At 33.9% G+C, this 19,238-nt stretch overlaps 1 protein-coding gene across 2 annotated transcripts in view; it reads right to left on the reverse strand.

Annotated features, from left to right (window-relative positions):
• Nucleotides 1–19,238, reverse strand: part of ABCB7 (ATP binding cassette subfamily B member 7) — a 105,372-nt gene that overhangs the window by 32,564 nt on the left and 53,570 nt on the right. For both annotated transcript variants that reach the window (XM_031671594.2, XM_006217160.4), the window contains 2 exons: nt 18,282–18,368; nt 8,654–8,773 (listed from right to left, as the gene is read on the reverse strand). In XM_031671594.2, coding sequence (XP_031527454.1) covers nt 8,654–8,773; nt 18,282–18,368 — 207 coding nt within the window. The remainder of the gene's footprint in view (nt 1–8,653; nt 8,774–18,281; nt 18,369–19,238) is intronic.

Consider the following 19,238-nt stretch of genomic DNA (forward strand, 5'->3'; position numbering starts at 1 on the left):
AATTATATTCAATATCTTGGAGTAACTTGCAATGAAAAAGAATATGAAAAGGAATATATGTATGCATATATATGACTGAAACATTATGCTGTAAACCAGAAATTGATTGAACATTGTAAACCGACTATACTTCAATAAAAAAGAATATGAAAACTAATATATATGCATATGTATGACTGAAACATTATGCTTTACAACATTGTAAACTGACTATACTTCTATTAAAAAATGGTGCTTAAACAACTGAATGTGAAAAGAAAGAAAGGAAAGGAAGGAAGGAAGGAAGGAAGGAAGGAAGGAAGGAAGGAAGGATGAATCTAGACAGTGACATTGCACCTTCCATAAAAATTAACTTCAAACTATCACAGATCTAAATGTACAGCACAAAGCTATAAAATATCTAGAACATAACAATTAAGAAAATCTAGGTGACCTCTGGTTTGCCAGTGACTTTATATACAACACTAAAGGCACAATCCATGAAACACTGATGAGTTGCACTTCATTAAAATTTGAAACTTCTGTTCTGTTAAAGACACTGTAAAGAGAAGGAAAATAAAAGCCACAGATTCATTGACAATATCTGCAAAACACCTATCTGATAAAGAACTGGTATCCAAAATATATAAAGAACTCTTAAAATTCAGCAATAAGAAAATAAACAATCAATATTAAAAATGCACAAAAGACCTGACAGACATCTCACCAAGGAAGATATAGATATGGTCAATAAGCATATGAAAAGATGCTCAGTAGCATATATCATTAGGCAATTTCAAATTAGAACAAAAATGAGATACTACTATGTACCTTTTAGAACGGCTGACAGGGATATGGAAGAAAAGAAACTCTCATTACTAGCAGAGATGCAGAATGGGTCAGCCACTTTGGAAGACAGTTTGTCATTTTCTCACAAAACTAAATATAGTCTTTCCATATAATATAGCAATTGCAAATCCTTGATAATTACCCTAATGAGCTGAAAACTTACATCACACGAAATCCTGCACACAACTGTTAATGTAGCTTTATTTATTATTGCTAAAATCTAGAAGCAACCAAGATATCTTTCAAAGAGCAAGTTGATTAAACACACTATGGTACATCCATACAATGAAATATTTTTCAGCAATAAAAGGAAATGAAATATCAAGTCAAAAAAGACATGAATGACTCTGAAATGCATATTCCTAAGTGAAAGAACCCAGTTTGAAAGGGCTACATACTATATGATTGCAATTATATAACATTCTGGAGAAATGAAAACTATAGAGACAGCAAAATGATCAGTAGTTATCAGGGATTCCAGAGGGTAGAGAGAGAGAAGAATAACTGGAACAAGTGGGATTTTTAGGGAAGTGAAACTATTCTTATGATACTTTAATGGTGGATATATGATATTATGCATTTCTCCAGTCACAAATAACTACAACACAAAGAATGAATCCTAAGTTAATAAGAATAATGTATTTTTATAATGGTTCATCAATGGCAAAAAATGTACTACGCTAATATAAAATGTTAGTAATAGAAGAAATTTAGTGGGGCTGTTTTAGGGAGAGGGATATATAGCAACTTTGTACTTAATGATCAATTTTTCTGTAAGCCTAAAAATTCACTAAAATATAAAATATTTTAATTTAAAAAATACTTCAGGATGTAACTTACACTTCTGAACTTACATAAAGGCTTCAGGTAGTGTTTTATTCTAAAAAGTGTTTTTCAGAAAATTTTAAAGTATCAAAGTTAACCAAAAAGTATATGAATCTTTTGAAGTTACAAATGTTAAGATAGTTACTGGAAAACTCTAGCTCCTCCATGAAGACTTCCCTAAATGCCTAATTGTTGAAAGTCCCATATAGCTTCATTTGTGACTCCCTTTGGGTGTTTATATTATATACATATTTTATCATTATATACATTTTTCTCCTTCAGTACACTGTAATTCCAGGAGCGCAAGGCCCACATTTTATTCATTTTTGTATCCCCAGCTGCCTAAGCACAGTACCTTGTACCTAATAGTCACACAACAAATATTTGCTTAGTACATATTGCTATGGTCTGAATGCTTGTGTCCTTCTCTCCTCAATTCATATGTTGAATTCTAACTCCCATGACAATAGTATTTGGAGGCAGGGTCTTTATAAGAGACCCTTCTTGCTCTTTACATCATGTGAGGTTACAACAAAAGACAGCAATCTATGAACCACCCAGTTTATGGCATTTTGTTATAGCAGCCCAGATGGACTAAAACATTACTTTATGTAATAGATGCATGCTTGAAGAAGTGGGGTATCAATGATATCTTTATAAATCATACTGTCTCTTAAAATTATTTTATAATTTTAAATATAGCTTATTTTCATTTCTAACAGATTATTGAGAATATCTTTTTGTACCTGGTACTTTAATTTTTTGTGCCCTCAATTTCTCTGTCAACTATGGTTCCCAAGATGGTGGTGCTTAGAATATGAGTAAACTTTTTAATTATTAGAATATTTATTTTATGAAATCAGATGATTTCAATAAATATGTTTTATACTTAAATCCTGGCATAGTTGTATATAATATACTAATAGAAAGACTGAATTAAAAAAATCCTTAGATCTCAAAATCCCCAGATTAATGATGGTGTGATACTCCTATGATACATGTGTAGATGGTAAGAAAAGGCATTGCATATGATTTGTGGGGATTTAAGGAATGAAAGCAAACAGTGTTTGCTCTGTCTCTATCTCTGTCTTTCTCTTGGCAACACAGCCCCTAAAATATACCACATACCGAACTCTAACATTAAAATAAAATTGCTGCAGCTCGGATAGAAGAAATACCGACCCAGCTTCCTGGCCTCCTCTAGGCTGCAAGGCATCTTTACATAATATAGTTTACCTTAAAAATCTTTGTTGGAGGCAATGATAAGACCCTCAGAATCAAAAGAGCATTAAAAAGCAAATAGGCAAGCAGATGGTATGCTGTGGTCCCATATGTTAAGCATGAAATCCTCCTCCCTTTATCTTCTTCTCACGTAACATTTCTTTCTGTCTTCCTTCACCTTCGTGGATGCCTCAGGCATCATTATGAAACCATCACACACTGCTCAGATGTCTGGGTGGCATTCATTTAGAGCTGAGAAGGTTGCTGAACCGTCTCCTACACTTCCCAGAAGTATGTGGAGAAGGCAGGGAAGACCTGAGTTTAAAGGGCCACAGATTGGTCCAAGATGCTTATATACCAAAGCATGTATAATCAACTTGAGGAAAAACTAGGAAGCCAAGGAATGAAAGAGCTAGCAATCCATCTAATGCACACCAATGAAAAATCACACCTGCAATACTACTCAAACATAAACAATGACCAGGTTTTAAAGATTTGGGAGAGTGATTATTTTTAAACTGAGGACAGTAGAGAAGCTGAAAAAGTGGTATTAGGAATGGATAAATGCTATTACTATAGTCTACATTCCTAATTTTTACTAGAATATACCCTGAAAGTATGTGCAGGCACTCATTATAACATTTGACAATTTCTTCCTTTTCCTGATCCAAAAGAAATGAAACATACTTTTTGAGAACTGATTTTTCTACATTTATTACTGTTTATTCAGAATTAGTTTATATGAGATTAGTATGGCACTTTCCATTCTATGGGTGCTCAGTATTTGCTGACAGAAGAATCAAATATTAGTCTTCTAAAAAGATTTCAGTCTTTAAGGAAGGTAGTTTGATCTACCTGATATTGACCTGTCATCAAGAAACAGAAATCTTTATTTTGAAGGATTATAATTCACTCTAAAATTAAAGTCTAATACAAGTGTCATTATTTAAGATTCCTCCTTTTGACTAACTTAATCATTTTCTAACCTATTCTCTTCAATTCAAAAGGAAGCCCAGAAAACAATCTGCCTTTAACTTGTCAGCAAGGTACTTACATTCACATAATGAAGAATAAAGGCCGATTTGCTAATTCTGCCTTGCACAGGAGCTCAGAATAATCTTTATCCCTAAGAAATCTGTAGGTAAAAGACAATTCAGCAACTAGTACTGTGCTAAAAATGAATATGAGCTTTAAAAGTTTTCAACATTCACAAGGGTACAGCTCAAGTGGCAGAGTGCATGCTTAGCATGCATAAGGTGCTAGATTCAATCCCCAGTACCTTCTCTAAAAATAAATAAATTAACCTAATTACCTCCTTCCCCTCACACAAAATTTTTTTTCAACATCAGCTACCAAAACTAGATTTGTAATACAGTTCTCTCTTTTCAGCTTAACAAAATAGAATATAGTATAGATTCTTGGTCTGTTGCTCAGTATCTTCATTGAAATTCTCTCCCAGAGAAGTTCATTGAGAGGACTCAATAGAGTCCATAGATGAGAAAGGAGGCAAGAAAATGGATGAAGTCTGACTGAATTATTTTGGTTTAATTCTCTAATCATGCCTTCCCCGTTTCTACTACTGTTTCTTCCCTATAGGAACACATTCATCACAAGTTATGTCTGCAGTTGTCTTCTATTTCTGTTCTTTTCCTTGATGAACTCACTAATTTGCACTGTTTCAACTATCACCCCTTAATCTCTCTAGCCCTGGGCTCTTTCCTAAATTGTCTTGCATTTTGTATTAGCAGCTGAATATCTCTGTCTTGATGTTCCACTAGCACCTCAAACTTCACATGCCCAAAACCAAAATTTTCATTTTCCCAAAAAAGACTTCCTGACTTATCACTTAACTTCTGTTAAAGGTATTATCATTCTTTTATCCTCAGCATCATCTTTGAATATTATTCCTTTTTTACTTCTAATATCTCATCCATTATAAGTCTTGTTGACTCTACTTCCTTCACCTCAGAATATCTCTGGAATCTCTTCCCTCCATATTTACCATTTCTACCATACACTCCAGTAATAACTGCTATTACTTCTCATCTAGACTATTACATTAGCCTCATAACTGGCCAGTAAATATTTGCTAAATGAATGCATGAAATGAAAATGAATGGTATCCCTATTTTAGGTCTCTCACCACCCTAATCCATCTTATATAACAGAATCAGATTAATTCTCTAAAGTACAGCTTTAACTTTATTACGCTTCTACCCAAAACAGAGATTCCTACTTCTAACTTAATTAAATTTTTGTTTTACAATTAAGGTATTTCACATTAACATTCGATTTATCCTTTTAAGTTTACTGCTAATTCCTCTGAAACATTATCCCCTCATTGGAGCAAAGCTGGAGTACTCCCTTCTCCATACATACCATATGTTCTTTCTCATCTTGTTCATTTATTCGTATATCTGTAACAATCCTGCTCATTAATCCAAGCCTATTTCAGACATTACTTCCTCTGTGAAACCTTTCCTGACTCCCCCCATCTTGGTGGTTCTTTCCTTTGAAACCCAATACTTGAATGATACTTCTTTTAAGTCATTTATGACCTACAATGTATTACGGCAATAAAAATAAAACTTGTCTTATCCTGTATAATTTGAGAAGAAATGTGCTTTATTTATATTTGAATATCCTGCAGGCCCAAGAACAATACTTGTATGACAGATACTCAGTAAATATTTTTAGGGTAGGGTAAAGAATGAGTAAATAAAAGAGAACATGCAGGAGATAGAAAAAAAAATAAGTGATAAAGCCTGGGTTCTAAAACAACATATTAACCCTTATACATAAGAGTGATAACCAAACTACAGCCAAATCATATCTAGACTTTTCAGCAGATTTTTTTTCTTTTTTTTTTTAACCGTATTTCTGATGGAAATCCAAATTTATTTTTATTTTAACATGTATAATTTGTCCTATTATATGCCAGGTACTGTTCTAAGTCTTTTAAATGATAATTTATTCAATTCTTATAACAACTCTATTTTACCTTATTTTACAAATTGGAAAACTGAGGAATGGAGACTATGCAATTTGTCCAAGGTTACAAGGTTAGTAAGTGGCAGAGCCCAGGAAGTCTGACTTGAGACTATAATATATACCATCACTATATATTGTACCTAAGGATACTTAACTGATTTTAAAATCTGAATAAACTGAAATGGCTTTTTCTTTTTTTTTTGAACAACAATATAACGTTTTCTATTCATTTATAATCATTTTACAATGTTGTGTCAAATTCCAGTGTAGAGCACAATTGTTCAGTTATACATAAACATACATATATTCATTGTCACATTTTTTTCTCTGTGAGCTACCATAAGATCTTGTGTATATTTCCCTGTGCTATACAGTATAATATTGCTTATCTATTCTACAATTTTGAAATCCCGTCTACCCTTTCCACCCTTCGCCCCCTTGGCAATCACAAGTTTGTATTCTATGTCTATAAGTCTGTTTCTGTTTTGTATTTATGTTTTGTTTTTTTTTTGTTTTTTGATTTTTGTTTTTTGTTCTTTTTTAGATTCCACGTATGAGTGATCTCATGTGGTATTTTTCTTTCTCTTTCTGGCTTACTTCACTTAGAATGATATTCTCCAGGAGCATCCATGTTGCTGCAAATGGCATTATGTTGTCAGTTTTTATGGATGAGTAGTATTCCATTGTATAAATATACCACTTCTTCTTTATCCAGTCATCTGTTGATGGACATTTAGGCTGTCTCCATGTCTTGGCTATTGTAAATAGTGCTGCTATGAACACTGGGGTGCGGGTGTCATCCTGAAGTAGGCTTCCTTTTGGATATATGCCCAGGAGCGGGAGTCCTGGGTCATATGGTAAGTCTATTCCTAGTCTTTTGAGGAATCTCCATACTGTTTTCACAGTGGCTGCACCAAACTGCATTCCCACCAGCAGTGTAGGAGGGTTCCCCTTTCTCCACAGCCTCTCCAGCATTTGTCGTTTGTGGACTTTTGAATGATGGCCATTCTGACTGGTGTGAGGTGATACCTCATTGTAGTTTTGATTTGCATTTCTCTGATAATTAGTGATATTGAGCATTTTTTCATGTGCCTATTGATCATTTGTATGTCTTCCTTGGAGAATTGCTTGCTTAGGTCTTTTGCCCATTTTTGGATTGGGTTGTTTGGTTCAAAAATCAGTTGCATTTCTTTATACTAATGATGAATCAACAGAAAAAGAAAGTAAGGAAACAATCCCCTTTAAAATAGCACCCAAAGTAATAAAGTATCTGGGAATAAATCTAACCAAGGAGGTGAAAGAATTATACACAGAAAACTATAAACCACTGATGAAAGAAATTAAAGAAGATTTTAAAACATGGAAAGATATCCCATGCTCTTGGATTGGAAAAATCAATACTCTTAAAACGGTCACACTGCCCATGGCAATCTACAGATTTAATGCAATCCCTATCCAGTTACCCAGGACATATTTCACAGAACTAGAACACATCATAATAAAATTTATATGGAACCATCAAAGACCTAGAATTGCCAAAGCATTCCTGAAGACAAAGAAAGAGGCTGGAGGAATAACTCTCTCAGACTTCAGGCAATACTATAGAGCTACAGTCATCAAGACAGCATGGTATTGGTACAAAAACAGACATATAGCCCAATGGAACAGAATAGAGAGCCCAGACATGAACCCACAAACTTTTGGTCAACTCATCTTCGACAAAGGAGGCAAGAATATACAATGGAATAAAGACAGTCTCTTCAGCAGATGGTGTTGGGAAAACTGGACAGCAGCATGTAAAGCAATGAAGCTAGAACACTCCCTTACACCATACACAAAAATAAACTCAAAATGGATCAAAGACTTAAACATAAGACAAGATACAATAAACCTCCTAGAAGAAAATACAGGCAAAACATTATCTGACATACATCTCAAAAATGTTCTCATAGAACAGTGTACTCAAGCAATAGAAATAAAAGCAAGAATAAACAAATGGGACCTAATGAAACTCACAAACTTCTGCACAGCAAAGGAAACCATAAGTAAAGCAAAAAGACAACCTACGGAATGCTAGAAAATTTTTGCAAATGAAACCAACAAAGGCTTGATCTCCAGAATAGATAAGCAGCTCATACGACTTAATAAGAAACAACCAAACAACCCAATCCAGAAATGGGTTTTTCTTGAAAGCTCAGTTATTATCATAACTTTGCCTTATCAAAATGTGTTACAGTACAGTGATAAACTGACAAGGCAGCTAAGATGTAGAGGGTCCCTATACTGAGTGGTACAAAAACGCCTAGCTTTTGTGGGTTTTTTTTAAGTTTTCCTAGTTTTTTTCCCCACCCTTCATGTCACACCCTTCTTGTTCACCACTTATGGCTATCAGTGCGCCTAACATATCTTCATCCTCTATTCAGTTTACTGGGAATTGACAACCAAGCTTACCAGAAATATGTTTTAAATAAGAGCCAAAAGGACTCTGAGGAGCTTCTTTGATAAAGTTCCTTATGCTTTGTTACAACAAATGATCCTGCATTTTACATTGATTTCAGGAGTGAATTCCATTAAACTTAGGCTATAGTTACAAGTCTGATCCATAGATAAATCGGGTGTTACCATATAATTTCTGTTGACTACATCAAAGAGTTACATAAATAAGTCCTGAAAGTTGATAATACTCCCCCCAAAAGTGGCTTATATCAGCCTAAGTTTCATTAGTAGAAAATGTCATAGTATTTCCTAGCTATAGCAATAAAAAATGCATAATTTCTCTTATTCTTACCTTTGCTCCACCCAAAAGTCCCAAGGAAATGGCAACTCTAGCTCGTAGATCTGGCCTGTCTTTGGGCCACACATAAGAGAGCATTGCTTTTATGATTTTCCGAGTATCAACATCTTTTAACTGTTGAAAGAGAGAGAACAAAGCAGTAAGTAACATGTCATTTCAAATATAATTATATTTCAATAATGCAGAATTACGTAAATGTTTGAGTAAAATATGAAAACATTACAAAAATAACATTCATTTTGAATATAAGGTCAGTATCTTTCAAACCCAAATTATTTTGGAGAAAAACTATTTCAGTTAATTTTAAAAAGCTACTTACTTCTCTTAATTTCTTATTTTCATGTACAGCCATCCTCATACTGCCAAAAATTTATTCAGTGGGGGTAAGAGGACATGTACTATACATTTATTTCTTATTTATTAAGCTATCAAAATATTACATAAAATTCAAGAAACATTTTCATATTTCCATCTTTGTGGTCAAAATCTTTATATATTTTTGTGCTCTTTAACAGTATGTTTATGTAAAATATTTTGGAACCCTAAGTCTAAACTCATGGTAGAGCAGAGTTACAACACAGTGTTTAGGAAAGCAGAAGTCTTGGCACTGACTGTAGAGAACAAAAGTTGGGTTATTAAAATTTTCAACAAAACATAATTTTTCAGTCATACTTAATCTGAACTATAACTACCTTACATTTTTCCCCCAACTTTCCAAGGCAACATTCCCATTAAATATTTTTGTTTCAGTCTCAGCTTTTAGAAGTAACATATTAGGAATCAAAACCACACTTTCTAAAGCCAAAATAAGATCAATACATATACATTCCAAAACTACTATATTATTATAGTTGGTGAAATAATCCCCATTTAAAAAATTAAAGTATCTACTCAATTTCTAGAAAAGGTATTAAAGAGGAAAAAACCAAAAAAGTTAATACTCATTGCTGGTAAAGGTGTATGGAAATAGGCACTCTAATACACTGTTAATAGGAGAGTACACTGAAACAATCTTTCTGCAAAGCAGTTTCATTATCTGCCATTAGCTTTTAAAATAATTTTGCCCTTTATCTCAAGAATTCCACTTCTGGGAACTTACATTTAAGTTTTAAGCTAAAACAACAACAACAACAACAACAAAAAACAAATATTCTCCAAGTTAAATCAATTTTACTTCCTAAAGATCTCTTGAATCTACTTCTATTTCCACCACAAATGTAATCCAAGCTATCATCATTTCTTACATAAACCACTGTAACAACCTCCTAACTGATCTCCTTGCATCCACTCTGCTCCCTGTCCAATTAGTTTACCCTACAATCAGATACTACTCTCAGCTTAAAACACTTCAATGGCATCCTATCACTCTTAGGATAAAGATCAAAGTCCATACCACAGCTTATGAGTGTGAGCTCTGCTTGGCCTGGCCCCTAGCTACCTTTCTAGTCATGCCTTATACCACTGCTTTCAGTGTTCAAGCAACACTACCTTTCTTTCAGATCCTCAAAAAGACTGTCCCACTTTGCACAATGCTGTTCACTCTGCCTGGAATAATCTCTCTCTTTGCAACATCGATCTGTCTCCAGCTTCTTCCAATTAGTTAACTGCCAGCCCAAGCAGCACTTTCTCATTGAAGTCTTCTTCCCTAACCACAGTCAGGATCCTTGACTGTATTCTCTCTCAGAACAGTACTCATTTCTTTCAGAGTATCCATTTCAGTTACAAACTACATATACAGCAATATGATTAACAACTGCCCTCCTGCTAGAATTCCACTTGAGCAGCGAGTTTGTGTTCTGTGCTCACTGATGTAACCCAATACCAAATACAATAGTTGATATACAGTAGATACACAACAAGTACTTATTGAATAAAAGGATGAAAAATTTAGCTATAAGGATGTTTTATCCCATGCTGTTTTAATAGGGAAAAACTGGGTTTAGCTTAAATGATCAACAATGGAGAATCATGCAAACAAGTAACAGTGAATGCATACAGCAAAATATAGCCATATGCAGTGACACAGAAACACGTTAGTGAAAAAAGCAGAGTACAAGACTCATTTTTCGTGGAAAAAAAATGTGACGTATGTATGAGTTTACACATGCTTACAAATGGATCTGTAAAGCAGTACCCTCCAAAGTGTTAACATTGGTAGCTATCAGTAGATGGAATTACTGATTTTTTGTATTTCTCTTTTTGCTTGCTTGTAGTTTCTGCAATTCACAAATATAGTAACAAAAAGTTTAATTCATTTTGAGGGGGAAAAGTTACACAATTTCAAGCAGATTTGCACAACAAGGAATGAGGGAAAAGTGTCAACATATAAGAAACCCAGGACAATACATCATTTTATACAGGGCAGTTTTTATACTACAGTTATTCCACCCAAGGATCAGCAAACTATTTTTCTAGTTTTAGTTTCTAGTTTTCTCTTTTAGTTACTTTACTGAGTAAAGAGTAACAGAAATAAAGCTGTTCATACTGAACTGAAAACAAGACTACCTTTCTGAGCTGCTTAAATACACAGGATGGCAAAAACATGAAATGCTGAAAAGTATAGTCCTTAATGTTTTATTTTATACACACATACATCACACACATGAGCTCTCCTAACTGGGAGGGTATTGTTTTAAAGGAAATAAAGCTATAATTTTAAAATGCATTTTTCCAATCGAACTATTATTAAATAAATATAATGAATTATAACACAAACTGGGACATTTCAACCACTTTCTCATTTCACAAGTTTTATCTGTCTTATTTTTCTTGATGGAATAATGGCAAAAGGGCCGTTTCCACATGTCTTTAGAAACACTTTCTCCTGTCAAAAACCTTCTACGATAGACCTCAAAATTTTTTTCAATAAAGACACAGAGAAGTTATGGCTAAGAGCAAGAAAATTATTCTAGTTGGCTTAATAGTGCATAAAATGTCACCACTTCATTTAACAAAATGGGTTCTGAAGTTGTGTAATCATGCATTATGAGTTCATTAGGCTGCAAAGTACATGACTTCAGTTATAGTTTAGATAAACTATGAAGTTTGAAAAATAATGTTGTTTTTTTAAAGTGGAGGCCAAATTAAAGAGGCATTTCAGAGGCTGAGGCACATTTTAAAAATATTTTAAACCAACTTATTCCTGCTGCACAGGAATAAATAAATTGAAGGCCTCAATATAGATCCTAAAAGACAAAATCACCAGTTAATCCATACTGGACACCCAGTGGTAATCCTGAAAGACAAAAGGGTTATCTAAAGCTAGAAAGAGACCAACTACAGTTTGAGAATGAATTAGGTATCATCTTCACATCAACTCATCTTTTTATTTTAGATTGAGCAACACAAATAGTATATATAACATTTTAAGATCATATCCTCAAAGAAAAGGTGAAAAATGTAGGAAATAGTCAAGGAGGATGATGAGAGATTGAATTATTTGAAAACACACTGTGTAAAGAGTAATTATAGTATAGGAAAACACCCAATGGTTTAAGGAAAGAAAGTTCTTTCTCAAGGGTCAAAATTTCTGAAGTAATCAATGGTTGATATCATAATAGTTTTTTCTAAGCCTTGCTTACACAGAAACACAAAATATGAAATTCTTTAACTTTTCTATTTATGATTTTCACAGTAAGTAAAATTCAAAAGCTATTTTAAAAACATAACAGTGATGACAATATCATGACAACAAAAGCTCTATAAAATGAACACTACAGAAATATCATTAAAAGGCCTGTAAAAATAGGAGTCAATCTACTTTCCTCCTCTGCTAACATATATAACGTGGCCTTCTTGCTGTAGCTAGATAGCCTCAAATTCAAAACACAAAACTGACATTTTAAGCCCCATTACAATGTAAAACTGGTACAATGTTAGTACGAATAACAAAAAATTTTAGAGAGGTCTCAACTACATACTGGAATTAGCTAGCCATAAGAAAGAAAAACAATTAGATTCACGATGAAAACACAAGGGTAACAAAAGAAGGAATTCAAATTGACTCACTAATATCTTTGATAACAAAACTGTATTGTATTTTTTCCTCCAGAAATGAGTTTGGAAGAAAAGGTTTAGAGACATCAGAGAGCTGTCAAAGAAGAAATGAAAGTAAGTGAAAACAAGCTGGACCAAAAGAAAAAAAAAAAGTGCCAGAGAAAGAAACTTTACTGATACCAGAAATAATGCTCAATAAATATTTCTTCAATTAATGAATTAACTTATCTATTCTTAAACCTATCAGGGCAAATTCCAGGAAGAATGTCTGAATGCTTGATTTATTAAGTCATCACATCTTTTGACAGATTTTAAAATATTTACTTATTTCTTATTAATATATACCTTCATAAGCCTTATGAGGCCAGGCAGGTAAGAAGATATAATGAGAGGAACATACTACTATACAGGGAGCTGAAACAGCACAAGCACAGCGCAGGAGGCCAAAAACAAACACATAAGTATCACTGGAAGCACCTGACTCAACAGGGTATAACTGGAAAGCCACAAATTGTACTGCTTATATGCAGCAGTGCTCAATTCAAAAGCATAACCTGAAGGAAGTATGCAGTTGCTTATAATCATAAGTGCTCTAAGTGAATACCTATAGCTAATGATCATGTGGAGAGGGCACAAAAAAGACAATTAAAAAATTAAAACACATCTTGAGCAGCTCACATCTGGCAGAATTTCAGATATTAAAGATAACTGTGTATTAATAAATTGAATACTGCTTTGCTTCTCAAGTCAGTAACTTCATATTTCTCATCAGAAAAGGTTGTTAAGCACTGAAGCAACAGTAATTTTTTTCACCAAAAGCCCATTCATTTCAAGGGAGTGGAACCCACTGGACTTCGATAGGAAAAAGAGTGAGAAAAAAGAAAATGATCTTTTTGTAACATTTTTTATTGATTTATAATCATTTTACAATGTTGTGTCAAATTCCAGTGTTCAGCACAATTTTTCAGTCATTCATGGACATATACACACTCATTGTCACATTTTTTTCTCTGTGAGTTATCATAACATTTTGTGTATATTTCCCTGTGCTATACAGTGTAATCTTGTCTATCCATTCCACAATCTTGAAATCCCAGTCTATCCCTTCCCACCCTCCACCCCCCTGGTAACCACAAGTCTGTATTCTCTGTCCATGAGTCTATTTCTGTCCTGTATTTATGCTTTGTTTTTGTTTGTTTGTTTGTTTTTGTTTTTTAGATTCCACATATGAGTGATCTCATATGGTATTTTTCTTTCTCTTTCTGGCTTACTTCACTTAGAATGACATTCTCCAGGAGCATCCATGTTGCTGCAAATGGCATTATGCTGTCGGTTTTTATGGATGAGTAGTATTCCATTGTATAAATATACCACTTCTTCTTTATCCAGTCACCTGTTGATGGACATTTAGGCTGTTTCCATGTTTTGGCTCTTGTAAATAGTGCTGCTATGAACACTGGGGTGCAGGTGTCATCCTGAAGTAGATTTCCTTCTGGATATATGCCCAGGAACGGGATTCCTGGGTCATATGGTAAGTCTATTCCTACTCTTTTGAGGAATCTCCACACTGTTTTCCATAGTGGCTGCACCAAACTGCATTCCCACCAGCAGTGTAAGAGGGTTCCCTTTTCTCCACAGCCTCTCCAGCATTTGTCATTTGTGGATTTTTGAATGATGGCCATTCTGACTGGTGTGAGGTGATACCTCATTGTAGTTTTGATTTGCATTTCTCTGATAATTAGTGATATTGAGCATTTTTTCATGTGCCTATTGATCATTTGTATGTCTTCCTTGGAGAATTGCTTGTTTAGGTCTTCTGCCCATTTTTGGATTGGGTTGTGTATTTTTTTCTTATTGAGTCAAATGAGCTGCTTATATATTTTGGAGATCAAGCCTTTGTCGGTTTCACTTGCAAAAATTTTCTCCCATTCCGTAGGTTTTCTTCTTGTTTTATTTCTGGTTTCCTTCGCTCTGCAGAAGCTTGTAAGTTTCATTAGGTCCCATTTGTTTATTCTTGCTTTTATTTCTTCTAGGAGAAAATTTTTGAAATGTATGTCAGATAATGTTTTGCCTATGTTTTCCTCTAGGAGGTTTATTGTATCTTGTCTTATGTTTAAGTCTTTAACCCATTTTGAGCTGATTTTTGTATATGGTGTAAGGATGTGTTCTAGCTTCATTGTTTTACATGCTGCTGTCCAGTTTTCCCAACACCACTTGCTGAAGAGACTGTCCTTATTCCATTGTATATTCTTGCCTCCTTTGTCGAAGATGAGTTGACCAAAGGTTAGTGGGTTCATTTCTGGGCTTTCTATTCTGTTCCATTGGTCTATATGTCTGTTTTGGTACCAATACCATGCTGTCTTGATGACTGTAGCTCTATAGTATTGTCTGAAGTCTGGGAGAGTTATTCCTCCAGCCTCTTTCTTTGTCTTCAGTAATGCTTTGACAATTCTAGGTCTTTGATGGTTCCATATAAATTTTATTGTGGTTTGTTCTAGTTCTGTGAAATATGTCCTGGGTAATTGGATAGGGATTGCATTAAATCTGTAGATTGCCTTGGGCAGTGTGACCATTTTAACAATATTGATTCTTCCAATCTAAGAGCATGGAATATCTTTCCATTTTTTAAAGTCTTCTTTAATTTCCTTCATCCATGGTTTATAGTTTTCTGTGTATAATTCTTTCACCTCCTTGGTTAGATTTATTCCCAGATATTTTATTACTTTGGGTGCTATTTTAAAGGGGATTGTTTCTTTACTTTCTTTTTCTGTTGATTTATCGTTAGTGTAAAGAAATGCAACTGATTTTTGAACATTAATTTTGTAACCTGCTACCTTGCTGAATTCTTCAATCAGCTCTAGTAGGTTTTGTGTGGACCTTTTAGGGTTTTCTATATATAGTAACATGTCATCAGCATATAATGACACTTTTACCTCTTCTTTTCCAATTTGCATCCCTTTTATTTCTTTCTCTTGCCTGATTGCTGTGGCTAGGACTTCCAGGACTATGTTGAATAGGAGTGGTGATAGTGGGCATCCTTGTCTTGTCCCAGATTTTAGTGGGAAGCTTTTGAGTTTTCCACCATTGAGTACTATGCTGGCTGTAGGTTTGTCATATATAGCTTTTATTATGTTGAGATATGTTCCCTCTATACCCACTTTGGCGAGAGTTTTTATCATAAATGGGTGTTGAGAAAATGATCTTTTTATAAAGGCAGCAGAATCAACTTTTCTTTAGCTGATGGATTTATATAGGAATTCTGGTTTTAGAGACATTCCTAAATTCCAATAGCAAGAAATGTTCTAACTCACAAATTCAAGGGATTGGTTTAGAAGGAAATTTCTTGGGGGCAAAATTTATGGAGAGGAATAAAAAAAAAGCAAAAAATTTTGGATGCTATCTGTTTTGTATAAATGTCGGCTATAGGCTGAATGTTTTTTCCCTAAAGAACTAGTATAGCATAGAATTTGAAGTGCCCACAATTTCAAGGATAAGCAAACTGTCCAAAGAACTGTCTCTTCAATCCAAGCTAAAGATAACTTAACTGCAATTACAGGAATAATTTTAACCACTACTTCAATACTGTTACGGATAACAGTGGCTTGATAAAAGCTAGGTCAAAAGACAAGAAACTTGAGTAGTGTATAATGGAAAAATCTAAAAGGTAAGTGGAAAACTTTGCCCACATTATTGGGGATATAAGTATATTAAGTTTATAAATGGGCGAGGAAAGATATATTAGTAGTCAGGGAAAGATGTGCAATTACTGTTACATTCTCTGTACCTCAAGGTTTGTTTTCCAAGCTCTGTTGTTCTAAAACTGCAATGAAGAGCTTAAGCGGCAGTGCAAAGGCCCTAAGAAAAAATGACTTATGCTAGATATGAGGTGGATTTGTACCCAACAGTCAACTTAATAATTTATGTGCCTCACTTTTTTTTAAATTTATTCTGACCGAGGTTGGGTGGGACGGATAATTAGGCTTATTTATTTTTAGAGGAGGTACTGGAGATTGAACCCAGGACCTCATGCATACTAAGCATGTGCTTTACCACTTGAGCTATACCTTCCCCGCTCAATTTAATAATTTATAATAAAAAACTACCAAGTTGACTGATATTTACATTGGCCAGTCAGTGAATTCTCTATCCCAAAGGGAAGTCAATGTGAGAAATCAAATAAAGATCATAAGACTGCTTGATGATAGATGAAAGCAGAGCCAGAAAACAGCTTCTTCATGTCATCCAGGTATTCTTGGCCACTGGTCTGTGTGTCCAAGCATCTTAACAAGCCTAGAGACTTATTATTCTATTATCTCCCTAATTCTCCATTTTTTAATACTCCAAGTTGCTGTTTCACTTCTTTAATTATATCAAGATTTATGCCAAAGCCTCTGATTGCCTCCAGTAAGTGCTCGATCTCTTTTAATACTACTAGCTTCTGACAATATCCAATCAATGAGGATATGTTTCTAACATTAAAAAAAAGAGTATGTCAAGCAAAGTCTGGGAAGTAGTCCTTATAGTCAATTCTGCATTATTTGTATTTTTATCATGAGCACAGGATTAGTGAAATTTATGAAATTTACTAACATGCTTTTTTCACATAAAAAAGTTCAAATGCAGGAGCAAAGTTCCAAAATCCTTTTAAAAATCTGAAGGGTCTATTATAAAACAAGTAGTTATAGTTCATCTATCTTAAAAACAGGATCTTCCAAATACTGAAACTTCCACTCTTTTTTCATAATCCCCTTACTATAGCCATACTGGATAAACAAATGATTTAAATATCTCCTGAGGAGGTATGGGGGATTAAAGAAATAGGGAGAAAAGCATTGGAAAGGTTTTCTTATCAATCACCTCCCACCAATAAAATAACTAAAATTTATTTATCTCTCTACAATTTAGAGAGCACTTTTACACAAAATTTGTTCACTTGCCAATAACCCTGAAAATATCATTTCTACTTAGAGATACCATATACATACTGGTTGGGTGAAGTTAGAGGAAGAAAATAAAGGCAAGCTCAGAGAAAGAGGGCCAGATGGAGAATTGTATAACAGTATTCCAATGACAGTTTCACTCCCTTGGAAAAAGTATAGTGCAATTAAATCTTTTTATTTCAGTGGCCCTACTGTTTAGCTTGTCTGTATAATGATAGCAATAAAGAATATGGATAATTAAATAAATGGATCAGGTAAATGGAGGATTTACCATGAAGCTAGGAGACATTCTAGAACCTTTCTAAACTGAAGTACAGAAGGGAAAATGTTAACTTTAAAACACACACACCCAAATTACTTGTAAGAGTTAAATGTAATTTATCTATTTATAAGGCTAGATTATACAACAAATAACCTCAACACTATTTTAGATAAAGAGATAAAATGTTTAGGTTGGTAACTAATTTTTTTTCTCTTTAGTCAATCATGATATTTTTTGCTTGCTTGAAGTCTGAGAAAATCTTATCTATACAACTATGGTCAATTCATATGGTTTTTTATGAGAAAACCTGGAGTGACATGAGTCAATCAACATATTCTGGAATATAATAATCTTGAATATATCTATCTTCCATTCAAGTACTATCACCTATAATAATTTTCAGTTACTTGTTATTGGCTCTTACCCCTTCTTTCGGGTCTGTGTGGAGTCCTCCTCCTGCGTGACCATGCCAACACGTCCTCTTTTCTATCAGTGGCCATGCCTGGAGAGCCTAGTTGAAGACAATACCAAGTTGTCCATTAACTATTAAAGAATTTCACATCTTTAAAAATATGACTTGGACAGTGTAGTCTGATGCATGTCCTCCCACCCCAAAATTCAGAGGCGCAGCTTTGAGCTTAGCATAGTAAGTAAAACACTCCCATAATTAGCTTACAGATACATTTATACAAAGAATATTGAGATATAACAAACTACTCATACAGAAGTTGCTTTCCCGAATTAGCTTTTGAAATTAATATTTAAAAGATTTAACTTGTATCATACTTCTATTTGACTTATAGTAGCTTTTTTGCTGTCATTTGCTCCTAAGGTACTGTGTAATCCATAACTCTATAATTGGCAAAGCAAAGTACATAATACAGTTAATTAACTGTATCCCACTTGCTTTCTATGCATATGCATTTTTGCTTTACAATTTAATATAGCTGATTTCACATAACTGATTCTTTTATTATTCTGGCTCATATATATATTTAGAAACAAAATATTTTTATTACTTCACAGTCTATCTTATGCTATAGAAACATGCATTCATGTTTTGTCTTTACTACTACATAGTAAATTTCTTACAATTAGGGACAGTCTCTTTTATCCTTGTATCTCCCATGCCCCATGCCACAGTGTCTTGTACGTGGGCTTGTTGAATTAGCTTATAAAACAGAGCTATCTACAGATCTTCCAACTAGTCTTGAAAATATGCAAACATGTTGCCTACTACAATTCTTTTAAAAGGCCCTAGACTACTGCTCAGGTTAGAGAAATACAAAAATTAAATCATTTGAGAACATGTAACAGTTGAAAGATAGTAAAGATTAGGATTAAAATTTAGGCTGCTAATTTTAAAGTGTTTCCTCAAAAA

The sequence above is a fragment of the Vicugna pacos genome, chromosome X (genome assembly GCF_048564905.1).
Source record: "Vicugna pacos chromosome X, VicPac4, whole genome shotgun sequence".
NCBI lineage: Eukaryota > Metazoa > Chordata > Mammalia > Artiodactyla > Camelidae > Vicugna > Vicugna pacos.